At 41.9% G+C, this 14,437-nt stretch overlaps 1 protein-coding gene across 6 annotated transcripts in view; it reads left to right on the top strand.

Moving 5' to 3' along the window:
- The window catches only part of SGMS2 (sphingomyelin synthase 2), a 155,798-nt gene that overhangs the window by 131,185 nt on the left and 10,176 nt on the right, over positions 1 to 14,437 (top strand). For all 6 annotated transcript variants that reach the window (XM_079921073.1, XM_079921074.1, XM_079921075.1 and 3 more), the window contains 3 exons: positions 3,167 to 3,866; positions 7,253 to 7,370; positions 12,668 to 12,821. In XM_079921073.1, coding sequence (XP_079777199.1) covers positions 3,412 to 3,866; positions 7,253 to 7,370; positions 12,668 to 12,821 — 727 coding nt within the window. In that variant the 5' untranslated portion in view covers positions 3,167 to 3,411. The remainder of the gene's footprint in view (positions 1 to 3,166; positions 3,867 to 7,252; positions 7,371 to 12,667; positions 12,822 to 14,437) is intronic.

The raw sequence follows: 14,437 nt of genomic DNA, 5'->3' as shown, positions 1-14,437 counted from the left end.
TTGCAATGTAAGAGAACTCGGAAATCCTTTCGTCTGCTTTGTGCTTTGACAGAGTACCCTAAACAAGTGACCTAATGGGATTGCCATCCCTCAAGAGGAACTGTTGTGGCTTTTGTCACTTTCCAGATCCTTACTGGTAGGAAAGTCTCACCATAGGGATGAGTATGTTGTAATCATCATCTTGATGATAAACATTGCATCTCAAGACTGGCTGACACATGATGAATGTGCTTTGTATAGTTAATCCTCTTGATGAAACCCCAAGGAAAATATCAATCTCGCCACTAATGTTGATAAATGGGCTTTGTACTCACAGAATGCTATTGCTCCCAGGAGCACAAAGCTCTTCAGGATTAATTATTTCAGTCATTCTCACAGTTGTCCCAGGAGGTGGATAGCTGAACGCTTCCTCTTTAAAAAAAAAAAAAAAAGTAACTGTTTTCTGCTGTTCTACATTCTGTATTCTAGAACTAGGTAGCTACCTTTTTAAAGACCATCTGTATGTCCGCTGGTGGACTTGGGTTTCAAAATCAACAAGATTCTTACCCCTATAGACACCAGGCTCGGAGCAGATGTGTGGTAGTAAAGTTGGACGGAATTTGGATATTAGTTTGGCAAGATGCTATGAGTGGTGTAGCCTGAAGTTGGTAACGAGAGACAGGCAATGGCTGAGTTAGTGCTTTGGTACCTCCGTTAGAAGTAGTTGTCCATGGTGTTGAAGGTTTGTTTTTGAAAATGCCTTACTCAGGCACCTGTTCATTATACTTGTCCTACAACACTGAGCTAGGGCACTAAAGAGAATCTCTGTCAGTCTTCTTTCACAGAGAGGGGCCCTGGTCCTTTCTCACCCTGCTCTGATGCATTAGTATCTGGGGGCTTTTCACAGGGGCAGAACAGTAGAAAGGTGAGAGGTCCAAAATTTTTGGTACTACCTCTTAGCCAATCTCCATCTCTTCTGTTTCCCTGCCAGACTAACTTTCCTCTTGCTTTCGCTTCCTCGGAAATGGACAGTGACTTTCTGTGGACACTTCTTTAGGGATACAGCTAAGGCTACATTTTTTCTTTTTTTTTGTTTGCGGTACGTGGGCCTCTCACTGTTGTGGCCTCTCCCGTTGCGGAGCACAGGCTCCGGATGCGCAGGCTCAGCGGCCATGGCTCACGGGCCCAGCCACTCTGCGGCATGTGGGATCTTCCCGGACCGGGATACGAACCCGTGTCCCCGTGTCCCCTGCATCGGCAGGCGGACTCTCAACCTCTGCACCACCAGGGAAGCCCTAAGGCTACATTTTGATCTAGCGATCCACCTCATTCTTCTTCGTCTTAACAATATGCCAGTCAGTCTTCTCCAAAGTTCTGCTATTTTAGTTCCGTCTCTTCAGCTAAACTTCAAGCTCTTTGGGTGAATGTTCAGGTCAGTGTTTGTTTTTTTTTCCTTCAAACTCCTTTTAATTGCACCCACATATTCCTCAGTGCTGGGACATTTAGGTGCACAATAAACATTTGTGGTTGATCATCTATTTGCCATTCACAACTGTTAAGAAATATTGCTTGTCCATACTGACTGTGCCATTTTAACTTTTTTTTTCCTTTTTTTTTCATTAAACAAAGGCTTAGCTGTCACCACTTTGAGTTTTTCCTCCTCCCTATTTTTCTCCCCTGAAGTTACCCTGAAGGGGAGGTCTTTAAAATGCAAAGGATTGTGCTTAAGTTGTGCAGTGTACTCTGGGTGGGGACTAATTACGAGGTTTGAAAACTTCTTCAGGCGGCTGGGTTCTGGATTGGGCCGAAAATACTGCTTTCCTAAATTGACAACAGCTGGGGCCGTGTTGCTGACACATATAAAAGAGGTGGTGCTGGTGCTGTGTTGTGGAGAAATCGTCACTCTTTAGAACCTGTGGAGCTTTAAGCAGAGGGCACCTTTCATCGCTGGTGTCGTGGTGGGTAAGTGCCCCGAGCTGGTCCTCTGGGTTCGCGTTTCTGTTGTTTGGTAGAAATTGTGGTGACTGTATCGAAATGTTGTCAGTTACTAATTTACCATGTTAGTTGTAGTGAATTATTTTATCCTTCCAGTAATGAGGAGAATTTCTCCCTAAATGGGCATAGCTAATAAGGCTTTGTGTATCTTTTCACTGTGTTATTTTGAAGGCTGTCAGTTTTCCTTCTGTATGGTGTGCATCTCTGAATATAAAAGGATAAACAGAGGTAGTGCCATTTCAAGGATCTTGAATGCATAGTTCTTGAATATGTTCTGAAAAGTAGTCACTTAAAAACATTCCAGTTTTTAATATGAAAGTAGAAAGTTGACCATTTTGACACATGCAGAGAATAACAATTATTCTATGCATGAAGCAATTCATCACAGTTTTTTTATCCTTTAAGGTTCATAGAAAAGACCCAGTCTTAGGAAGGAATGATGTGATCTCTGGGTGGGTTCTAGCTTATTATGACTTCATGGTTTGCAACAAGTGATAGTGTTTGATGAAGTGTTTGCAGTGCTGGGTCCTGACATGAAGTGTTTGCAGTGCTGGGTCCTGACTTTTATTTATAGAAATTTAAAAGGAATTGTTTATTAAAATTTTCCTATTTATACTGACATCAGCTCAAAAAGAGAAGAATTCCAAGATGAAACAATTCAATGTTTTATTTTTATTTATTTATTTTTAAAATTTATTTATTTTTGCCTGTGTTGGGTCTTTGTTGCTGTGTGTGGACTTTCTCTAGTTGCGACGAGAGGTGGCTACTCTTCATTGTGGTGCGCGGACTTCTCACTGTGGTGGCTTGCGGAGCACGGGCTCTAGGCACACAGGCTTCAGTAGTTGTGGCACATGGGCTCTGTAGTTGTGGCTCACGGGCTCTAGAGCAAAGGCTGAGTAGTTGTGGCACACGGACTTAGTTGCTCCGCGGCATGTGGGATCTTCCCAGACGAGGGCTTGAACCCATATCCCCTGCATTGGCAGGTGGATTCTAAACCACTGCGCCACAAGGGAAGTCCCTCAATGTTTTATAAATAAACATCATCTCAGCAGATTTAACTATGTTCTGACGATACATTTATAAAGCAAATGGCTTTGGTATTTGTTTCCTTATTTTGATAACGTTTTTGCTTTGGATGCTTGACAACTGGGCAAGCGCAGTTTCTGAACATAGTTCTGTTTTGTTTTTACAGGTGGGATAGTAACATCTTTGGGGGAAAGAAAATTGGCTTCCTTTCCTGAAAACGGTGAATGTACAGCAGATGGTTGCCCAGGAGGAACAGTAGTCCGATGGAGACCCTCTATGTTTTGTACTAGGAAACAGAATCAGTTGTAAGAGTCCATGTTGATCTTGGCAGTAGAAGGATTAAAAAAAGTTGAGTTTCCACAAAGAACAAGAACTTTACCATCTCCTTTTTGATCTGAAGACCGGAGGACAATGGATATCATAGAGACAGCAAAACTTGAAGAACATATGGAAAACCAAACCAACGATCCTGCAAACACTTACACAAGACCTGCTGAACCTGTTGAAGAAGAGAACAAAAATGGCAATGGTAAACCTAAGAGTTTATCCAATGGGTTGCGAAAGGGCACCAAAAAGTACCCGGACTATATCCAAATTGCTATGCCCACGGAATCGAGGAACAAATTTCCCCTAGAGTGGTGGAAAACGGGCATTGCCTTCGTGTACGCTCTTTTCAACCTCGTCCTGACAACCGTCATGATCACGGTTGTGCACGAGAGGGTCCCTCCCAAGGAGCTCAGCCCTCCACTCCCAGACAAGTTTTTTGATTACATAGACCGGGTGAAATGGGCATTTTCTGTATCAGAAATAAATGGAATTATATTAGTTGGATTATGGATCACCCAGTGGCTATTTCTGAGATACAAGTAAGTAAGGTCTAACATGTTTTGGGGATTTGCCATGAGTTTATATTTTAGTGAGCCGGTGTGTAATTGAAATGATCTTTCTCGGTTTTATCTGATAAATTCAGTCTTATTTATCCAGGCACTTAATGAAAAGAATCAATAGAAAGATCTACAACCTTGAATAAATCCAGTCATTATTCCATAAGCATTTATCGAGCAACTGTATGAAAGTGGCAACTGTGTGTGAAGGTGCAGAAGTACTGTGGTGGATGATTCAGACTTTGTAAATTGAAGGTGCAGTTCTAATTTCAAGCAACTTGGCACTCTGGTATTTGCATGATACATTAAGAGCCTTGGAAAGGAATAACATTCACTTCATCATGCTTGTGTTATTCCAAGCTCTTGACAGGTGGGGAAAGTTGTGGGCTGGGAAGCTTTTTTCTCTATTACTCATAATGTGATGACTATATCGGTCTATAGTCAATTGCAGGCTTTGAGGTTTGCCTCTCTTCAAGAGTTCTCGAATTTTACATGCCTTTTCCTTTTGCCTTTTGGCAATCCAGTCACAAGAGTTTGTTTAATAAACGGCATTTAGAACTGGGTCCATGCGGTTTGGGTTTTAGATTTCTAAAGTAAACGTGCCTTCTGGTTTCCTCAGGCCATCACAAAGGAGCACTTAGTTCATTGGTTTCGGTCTTCCCATTTTAGAATAGCAGGAATCAGGAAGTGTAGTAAGCCAGGTACTTTTGCTTTGAAGATTCTTAAAAATAGGACACAGCTCGGAGGTGGTTATTTCTGCTTCCCTGTTGAATTCTGACTGCTACTCCATTAAGAAAAAAGGCCCCTCAATTCCTCTTTTCTCTTCAGCCATCATTCAGATGTTTTTTCTCTACTAAGATTCTAATAATTAAATCACAAATATAAGTTTAATTAAAACATTGCCCATAAACGGAGGCTTTTGAAAGCGTAATACATACTAACATAGTCAGTACACTTCAGAGTCAAATAGGGTTTCAGTAGCAATGCCACAAGATCATTTTTTGAAGAAGGAATTTACGCTCTATTGTTCTTTCAATTGGTTATTGCTTTGAGATTTGAAGAGTTCAGTCTATTTTTGTTAAAGAGTTCCCCACATGCAGGTGTGCAGGTTTGAAAACTTATTCCACAAACTGAAGTCATTCCTAAGCATTTTCTTTAAAATATTTCTCTTAATAATGTATAAGTAAAAGACATAGCTGTCAATTGTCTTTTACTTAGTAGGGGAACTTTACGCTAAAGTTGTTAGTTATAACGTGCTTTATGCTAAAAGCAAACAGTGTAGCAGTTGAACTCTAGCGTTTTCCTTTTTAGTGTCTGGAATTGACACTGAATATAAGAGAGACTGCTCAGGCCAAAGATATTTGCTCTCTCCTTTGTTTTAGAGCAAAGTTTTATTTGTATATGTGTGTGAAAGAGAAATTTCCCAGGGCCGGGTAAGTAGCTGGCTTCCAGCCTGCAGTACAGTCTCGGTGTATTTGCATCTTCACGTAGAGGACAGTTGTTACCTGTCTCTCCAGTGCCAGCTTCGGTTTTACCGTGTCAAAACTTGTTTTCACACAGGCCAGCCGCATGTTTTAATGACAGCTACTGTTTGGGTCACAATCCACCAGCAAAAACTTGGGGAAATCACACTAATTTTCCTTTTTACTTTTCATATAGAATTGGATCTTATATTGTAATAACTGGTAGAGTAATTTTTATAACCCGTTTTGAACGTTCCAGCTGAATAAGAAATTCTAGTTGTTCTCTCTCTTACACTCTCACTCTCACTTAAAACACCTTGAAAGCTATGGGGGGAAAAAATCACTGGCAGTAGTTCTTTAAATAAGGCTGCAGAGTGCATGTTTCACCTCTTAAGTTAATTTTCTGTTCTGAGTACAGCTGAACTCTGAATACTGGAATGAATATAATTGACCCATAATAATTCCTGCTTATTACTTCACCTTGTCTAACAGCATGGAGCACCATTCAGCACTCTTTCTGAACCTGGATTTGAATCAAAGGGAGAATAGTTTTTCACTTAACCAAATGGAAGCATTCAGCAATGTTCATTACCTGTTCCTTTTCAGTACTAGAAAAGGCAGGGCTAGAATAGCAAGCCTTTGAAAGAAATGCCTTGCAAGAAATAGATACTTTCATCAACTAGTCAAGGTGTTTCTCTCTATATGTTGACCCCAGAAACCCTGGAATCTCCTTAAAATAGCTCTTGGAGACAGGCAGCTAAAATTATATTTGTACACGATGCTTTAGAAGTCCCAACAGTAACCTGAATTAGACCTTGATCCATGGCAGACCACAGTCTTGGAGGAAACTTAAAATATTCCACATGCCTAAAATTGCCTGTTTTTCCACAGGTTTTTGATCACTGGTTTTGGAAGTTTGAGAGCTCTGAAAATGGGAGACCTGGAGTAACATATTTTGTGTACTAGGGAAGTTATAACTAGTAATTCTAGGGGCTGTGTGGATCCCAGCCATCTTTATAGAGCCCAGAGTTTATAGGCCCACCTCCAGCTACACAACAGGCATCTTCAGAATTCTTGATGCCCATTCAGGTACCCAAGAGACAGTGGTACAGATGGGCAGAACCCTTCCCTTTGGAGGACAGTGTGCTCAAAGCCAGCTTCTGGGAACCACTGCCTTAGACTGACGACACTTAGGGGGCGAAGGACAGGGACTAATGTTAGTCAAGACAACTGTATTCGCCGAAACATATAAAGTGAAAAAGGGCTTGTGGGATTCTTTTTTTTACCTCTTTTGATCAAGATTGCATAAAATCAGGGTAAACTAATCAGTTTACAGCTTCACTCTTAAATGTCCTTAAATGCATGAGGACACTGTGAACATCTTCAAAATATAATTCTCTGAAAATCTCTATAGTTACAGACAAAATAGTTCATGCCTAAGTTGTCAGAATATTTTTGGATAGTCTCCAAATAAACCTTGCTTATATAACTTAGGTTAAAAGAGTTGTCCCATTTCCCTGTGTGCCCAATTATGTCGTATCACGTTAGCTCATTAGTTAATTCCTCTGTGACCGTGGCTCGCTTATACCTCTGCTGTGTTCTCAAGAGGGGGTTTATTAATGCAGTGAGTTGACTGACAACGTAGAGAGGTTCATTGAATTCTCGGGCAAAGAGGGCCTTTTTTAGGAGTTGTAGTTGTGTAAAACCCTTAATCTACTTTAACACCCCCTCTCCTCAGAGACTCCTTCCTTTGGGGCCCAACCCACCTAGATTAATTGCAGTATGCGAATCTTCACTTCTGAAAACTACAATTATTCTTTATTCTGTTAAACATTATTTTATGTTGCCTTAGGAGCAAAAAAACCCCAGTAAACCTATTTTTCCCCATCCCTGTTTTTCCTTTAGGTCAATAGTGGGGCGCAGATTCTTTTTTATCATTGGAACTTTGTACCTATATCGCTGTATCACGATGTACGTTACTACTCTCCCTGTGCCTGGAATGCATTTCCAGTGTGCTCCAAAGGTAAGCCCCTCTGAATTACCATTTAGAGGACATTAAGCGAACAGTGACTGAACACCTGCTCTCTGTTATGCATTCTCCTAGACACGTTCATATATGTTCATTGAAATCTAGCATATTTTGTTTTGCTTTAGATTTTGGGGGGAAACATTAAAATGTGTTCCTAAAACTTATATGTTTGTGCATAAAAAATTCATTTTCTGCTAACTGGAAGTTACTATTGGGTCTTTGACCCTGCATTTTTGCCTTCTCATTTACTCATTCATGAATTCACTTTGAAAGTATTAAGTTCCTGTTATATACCAGGCACTGTGTAACAGCAATGACCAAAACAAAGTTCTCCTCCTCCGAGAACATATATTCTTTTTTTTTTTTTTTTTTTTTGTGGTACGCGGGCCTCTCACTGTTGTGGCCTCTCCCGTTGCGGAGCACAGGCTCCGGACGCGCAGGCTCAGCGGCCATGGCTCATGGGCCCAGCCGCTCTGCGGCATGTGGGATCTTCCCAGACTGGGGCACGAACCCGTGTCCCCTGCATCGGCAGGCGGACTCTCAACCACTGAGCCACCAGGGAAGCCCTTAGAGAACGTATATTCTTATTGAAGGATGGCGACAGTTAAATGAAGTCATAACTTGTTACATGGTGGTAAGTCAGGTGGCTATCAGATGGAGAACAGTAAAGCTGGGTAAGGGTGAAAGGGTCTATGAGGGTAGGTACTAATTTATAGAGTGGTCAGGAAAACTTCTTCAATAAGAAAGCTTTTGGGCAGCCAAGATGAGGGAGTGAGCCGTGTGAATGGGGTGAGAACTCCGGGACAAAGAAATAACTTAATCATAGTGCATTCAGGGAAGAGCAGGGAGACACGTGTGGCTGCAGAGTTATGAAGAGTTCAGATGATGCAGCCACAGATCTCACAGGGCCTCTGTGCCCATTGTAGGAACTTGAACCTTGGTGGTGGCAGTGGAAATGAGGAGAAGCCGTTTGACTCGGGATATATTTTGAAGGTAGAGCCCACAGGATGTGCTAATAAGTTGGATATGGGTTTAAGAGAAAGAAGTCAAGGATGACCTCAAAGTTTTTAGCAACTGGAAGGATAGAGTGGCCTTTCACTCAGAGTGTGAGAATGGATATTGAAACTGTTGTAAGCAGGATTTATAGTTTCTCCAGGTAGAGTCATTTCTCAAGAGAGCTGTTAATCATCTTAGACCCCAGTGTGCCCTGGTTTAAAAAGGAAACTTACAAATCATGTGCTTTCTGGGCAAGAGAATGAAGTCTATCATATTTAACTGAACACTAAGTAGATGTCCAAGGTGGAAGGAAAAATAGAGTTGTTCTGAAGAAGTCAGCAGTCTCCTTCACCAAATATAGGTGTGGTTTGGAGAAGCTATAATTTTCCAAAGCCATCAAAGCAGAAAGTCTCTGTAATTGAAAGTGTACATATTGAATTTAAACATTGACTGATTTTTAGTGAAACTAATTTAAGTCATGGGAGAAGTTCAGAAGCATAATAAACCCTTCTAAGGGGTTATTGCAATGGGTTAAATGAAGAAATGGCCACAGGAAAGAAGGCAAGCCCATCCTAGTAACGGGTGAGGTTTGCAGGGATAAATTGCTATGATTACAGAAAGCATGTAAAGATTATCTTCTGTGGAAAAGTTGCAATTTTCAGAAGCCACAAGAGCAAATGTACTGCTGGATAACCAAGCTACAAATGTTCACAGTGGAAGCTCTGGGAACAGGCCCTGTGTTCAGATGTCAAGACCTAAGACCTTTTCCTGAAGCATCAGCAGGCTATTGGTGCCTGGATCGTGGTTCAGTAAAACAAACACAGATCAATTTGTTTCAGTAGAGGTGATGTGGTCTTACAGAGCAAGAGGCAGAATTGCATTCTAAATGTGGTTCAGCTGCTGGCCTCGAGTGTTCCTTAGATTTTTGTGGTTACAAAACTGTTAGATAATCTACCTGTCTCCTTTGTTGCTGACTCTATAGAATGTCCTTAGTGACTGAGAGCAATGACAGAACTGTGTATACTGAAGCCACTTGCTATGGAAGGTTATCTGACTAGTCACTGATGCCTCCCATCACTTGTTACTTAGTGGATGTGATCACAGAAGCCATCACAGTGATAGGCCCTTAGTGAAATCCTTGGCTCTCACAGTTTTCCAGTCGTCTTCCCCCTTCTCTATCCTATGGTTTACTTTAAGTCCTTGGTTTAACGATTTGCTTCATCCCACACACCCAAGTTTTAGTTTGCAGTTGCAAAATTTGAGTTCTGAAAATTGTGTTCAAATAGATATTGACCTAGTTATTAGAACTCACATGAAATGATTTAGCTTCTCGAACCCCTCTTGCCACAGGCATGTTGGGCTGGCACAGCTACATTCCTTTCCCTGAGAAAGCTTCCCTCTCATCCTGGCCACAGAGGTCCAAAGGACTTCTCTTCTAAATTGAAGGGATGGTGTGGATGGTAAGGTTTCTGGTTTGGCAGCAGCCAAGTTGGGCTCTCTTGTACCTAATTTATTTCTGTGGGAAATGTTGTGTGGCGGTCATAGTTTGAGGAACCCTTGAGAACACTGAGCTCTGTCTGTTTTGGTTATTATGGTCAATGCTTCTCTCCCTGGTTTTCTACATCTTCAGCTTCACAACCAGGAATGGCATAGAATGGGCCTGAAAAATGAGGAAATTAAGAGGAACTAGAGTCTTTAGTGGTGTGTGATAGAGGGCCTCAATGAAATACAACAGAACTAGAAAATAATCTGTTAATCCCAACTCTCGCTATTACCCTCCCCCTTCCCAGTTCTCTTTCAGCCCTCTTTTAAAATTTCCTTTCTTGAAGTTCTGTTTAACATTTATGCTGAGCATGATCTGACATCTTAAGATAGCAGTGACAGGACTGAGGAATTAAGAACTGAGAAAGTACAGAAAAAGCAAGAAGAGAGTCCTTCCTCTGTTCTGTGAAGGCATATGGAATCAAGGGGGGAGAAAAGAAAGGGGGGAGAAGAGAATGTGTGGCAGTATTTTAGTTCCTGGTTTAATTATGCCTTTTGATCCATCTAAATTTCTTTCTAGTAAAGAAATTCAAGTGTTTCTGCCCTTAGAAAATTCGAGTATTGAGTTGGGGTGGGTCAGTGGATAAAAAAATATTATTATAGTTTTGAAATGAATAATGTGTCCTTTAAACTGGGAACACAATGGTCAGGCGGAGTGTATGTACCTTTCTGTTTCATCTCATTGTTGACAGTTGTTTGTACCAACCGCACAACCAGAAATTCCTGAAGGTCTGTGGCTGATCTGATAAGCGCATGCTAGATTCTATCCTCCACATCAAGGGCTTTCACGTCATTTTATGTGGTTTGCAGTACGCCTTTCCTGAGGGGCACCTGAAGTGAGTCCTGCGACTCTGTCAACAGTCCTTATCTTCTCCGGGTTTGGATCCCTTACTGCCTGCTAGACCCTGTCTTTTCAAGGCAGGGTCACCTGTTACTTGGCATGTTTGGTTTAAGGACTCGATTCTTGATAAAATGCACATGTTCTCTCGGTTTTGCCAGCTGGGCTCAGCCTAAGCAAACTCTTGAAGAAAGTTGAGTTTCTTTGAAACCTCCAGTTTCTCACGCTGCCCTCTAATCCTGTTTCATGTCATTTTCTGCTGCAGAGCCTTATTCTCAACTATCACCCGATAGTGTGTTTGCCTTTTTACAAGGGTCACCTGAATACCAGAAAGCTTTCCAGATCCATAAGATATTTTTAATCACGAAAGTTTTAGGCAAGGAATCCTGCCATAATTCCCATTTTACCATATAGGATGGTTTCCCACCTGCTTTGGAGACTCAATTTCTCTACTCCTAGACCGTCTTCTCCTCCATCTGTACACATCTTACCCTCCTTCACCACTACATGTCTACTTGGACTAGACACTACCTGTCTACACCACCAAACAGTTTGCCACCATCATGACTGGCCTGGCCGTGCTTCGGGGGCCAGTTGCCCAGAAGGATCATCGCTGAGTATGAAAAGCACTGTATCTTACAACTGTGCCCCCGGTCCCAAGTGAAAATAGTCATTAATGGTCTTTCTATATTTCTCTTCTTGTGTATACTCTGACTCCATTTTATTTCTGAGTGTCATTCTTTGATTTTCTAAACCTATTCACTTGCTATTAGACTGATCGGAAACCCTCCATCCGGCCGTACAGTGTTTCAATGTTCCATTTTCCCATGTATTCTATCTCAGTCCACTACTCCTTCCTGTATGCTTAAGGTTTAGGTTTTGGGGGGCGGTTTTTGGGGAGGGCTAATACAATTTTTAAACGTTACACTCCATTTACAGTTATTGCCAAATTATTGGCTCTATTCCCCGTGTTGTACAATGCATCCTTGAGCCGATCTTATACCCAGTAGTTCGTATCTCCCACTCCCTCACCCCTATATTACCCCTCTCCCTTCCCTCCCCGCTGGTAACCACTAGTTTGTTCCCTATATCTGTGAGTCTGCTTCCTTGTTTGTTATTTTACTAGTTCGTTGTATTTTTCAGATTCCACATGTAAGTGATACCTGTATGCTTAAGTTTTAACGGGATATGAACTTTTGACTGTTGCCTCATCTCCCGCCCTCACCCATCATTGTTCCCCGTGTCATCACGACAGCTTCTCGGGGCTTCTCCACCCTTGCCCAGGGAGCTCTCTCCTGACCTCCTGCCACAGCACACAGGGTATTGCTTCGGAGGATGTTTTTCCTGATCGAGCTACTCATTTTACAGCGGCCAGTACATCCCTAATCCGTCATTTTCAAGCCTGTTTAAATGAATGTATTGCAGCTCTTTTTAACTGTAAATGTTTTGATCAGATGTTAATACAGCTACATGCATACTTTAGGTTGCCCACCTAGCACCAGGTATGAATACACTGTAGAATATTAGTGATGTGGAGTGCAGCCGAATCAGGTATTAGCCATCTGAAACCCCAGCCTCCCCCTGCAAAGTGGAAAGGAAGGAGCTTTGATCTTTGTAATCCATAACTGTGGTGAAGTCATTGGTTATTAGTATTTTTAAAAGCTTTGCCCAAGGACACACCACCACTAAAATGTATTATTAGTAACATATTGAATAATTTAAAGCATATCACTAAAACTGGCCAATACGATGAATAAAATCCAGTTTGAGGAGCTTCCCCCTTGGATTCTTTTTGACTGAAGTTAAAAAGAAAAAAATCACAACCTGGTGGCCTTTCTAAATATCACCTAAATTACGCTAAAACATGATTTTATCAGCTTATACATTTTTTTCCTGATCTTCTTGTGTCATTCAGCTCAACGGAGACTCTCAGGCAAAAGTGCAGCGGATTCTACGGTTGATTTCTGGTGGCGGATTGTCCATAACTGGGTCGCATATCTTGTGCGGAGACTTCCTCTTCAGCGGTCACACCGTTGTGCTGACACTTACTTATCTGTTCATCAAAGAATGTAAGTAATAACTCATTCCTGCTTTATTGATTGTTGTAGTGGGCGGGATCCCTAAGCCCTGAAACCGATGAGTCCTTATTCTATTGGAATCGATAGCTATGGAAAGAGGGGGTGTGTGTGTGTGTGTGTGTGTGTGTGTGTGTGTGTGTGTGTGTGTGTGTGTGTGTGTGTGTGTGTGTGTGTGTGTGTGTTTAAATCATTTCAACCAGTCGTATGTGATTTGAACACTGAAGGAAGGCTTAAAGCTTGGCCCTGGCTTCTTGCTAACATTTAGCATGCCTCCAAAATGTCTCCCTCCTTGGTTAGTACTTCTTAAGGTATGAAAAGCTATTTTAATGTTGAAACAAAGAAGAATCATTGTTAAGGTTACTGCAAAAAAGAATCAGTGTGTTCCAGAGCCAAATGGAAAGGACTTTTTTTTTTTTTTTTTGCGGTACGCGGGCCTCTCACCGCTGTGGCCTCCCCCATGGTGGAGCACAGGCTCTGGACGCGCAGGCTCAGCGGCCATGGCTCACAGGCCCAGCCGCTCCGCAGCATGTGGGATCTTCCCGGACCGGGGCACGAACCCGCATCCCCTGCATCGGCAGGCGGACTCTCAACCACTGCGCCACCAGGGAAGCCCTGGAAAGGACTTTTGAATGAAATTTCCATTGTATGGAACATGCATTCCATCACCCCAAATACTTTGGTTAATATTTTCCCCTTTTTAAACCTTTTGTAACGTTTCCTTATCCCACTTTATTCTAATTTCGTCCCTTCCAGTAGCTTTCTGTGCTTGAATATGCATCTTCATGAAACAGTTTGCCAATACTAACCGTTCTCTTCTTAGAAAGCAACATGGACATGAGGAATATCTCCCCGTATTTATATGCTTAATTCCCATTATACAAAATTCTTCTGTATTCCAGTGGCTTTTTTTTTTTTGGCTGGAATAACGTCTTGTTCATTGTGAAGGAGGTTTTACTTGGTTTTAGCTGCCTAGCAGATTTCTGAGGCTTTGTACATTTGGGCCCATTATCTCAAAATTCTTGTGAAGTAGCGATGCTTCTCCCTCCATTTTTACCAAGCTGGTAAAAATTAACCTTCATCTTTAGTTCCAAGATACCCTATCCCCATGCCATTGTTCTTTTAGAGGCTTATCTCAGTTTTCTTCACTTGCAGAGCATATCACGGAGGTCTTTGGGCAGAGACCAGGGGAAGGAGGCCCTTCCCCCGCTGTCCTCCGTGGTTAATCCCCTTCTCTTAGTCTGTCATTAATCCAAACAGGTTTAGACCCATCAAGGTTTATCTTCCAGTGGTGCAGAAGTAATTCTTGCCCCATAGACTGCCCGGGGTTATAGGTTTTAATTCTGCTTTGAGGGCAATATGACAAAGAGAGGAGAGTCTCTGTAGTAGATGAAGTCTTTTTTTTTTTTTTTTTGTGACAATTGTATATCTTCTGAATTGTTTTCTTTCTAAATGCTACACACAAGCTTTGAGTTAGGAGAGCAGCGTGTTAAGTGTTTGGCCTTTGTCATACTGTCTGACTTGAAGGCAGAGGGCCTTTTGCACCTTGCCCCATAGTTCCGTTCTTACACGGTTGGAGAGGGGTGGTGGAGGGGAGGAACCTAGCTCTG

The sequence above is a fragment of the Stenella coeruleoalba genome (genome assembly GCF_951394435.1).
Source record: "Stenella coeruleoalba genome assembly, chromosome: 4".
NCBI classification, from domain to species: domain Eukaryota; kingdom Metazoa; phylum Chordata; class Mammalia; order Artiodactyla; family Delphinidae; genus Stenella; species Stenella coeruleoalba.
This window is presented reverse-complemented; position numbering and strand designations above follow the sequence as displayed.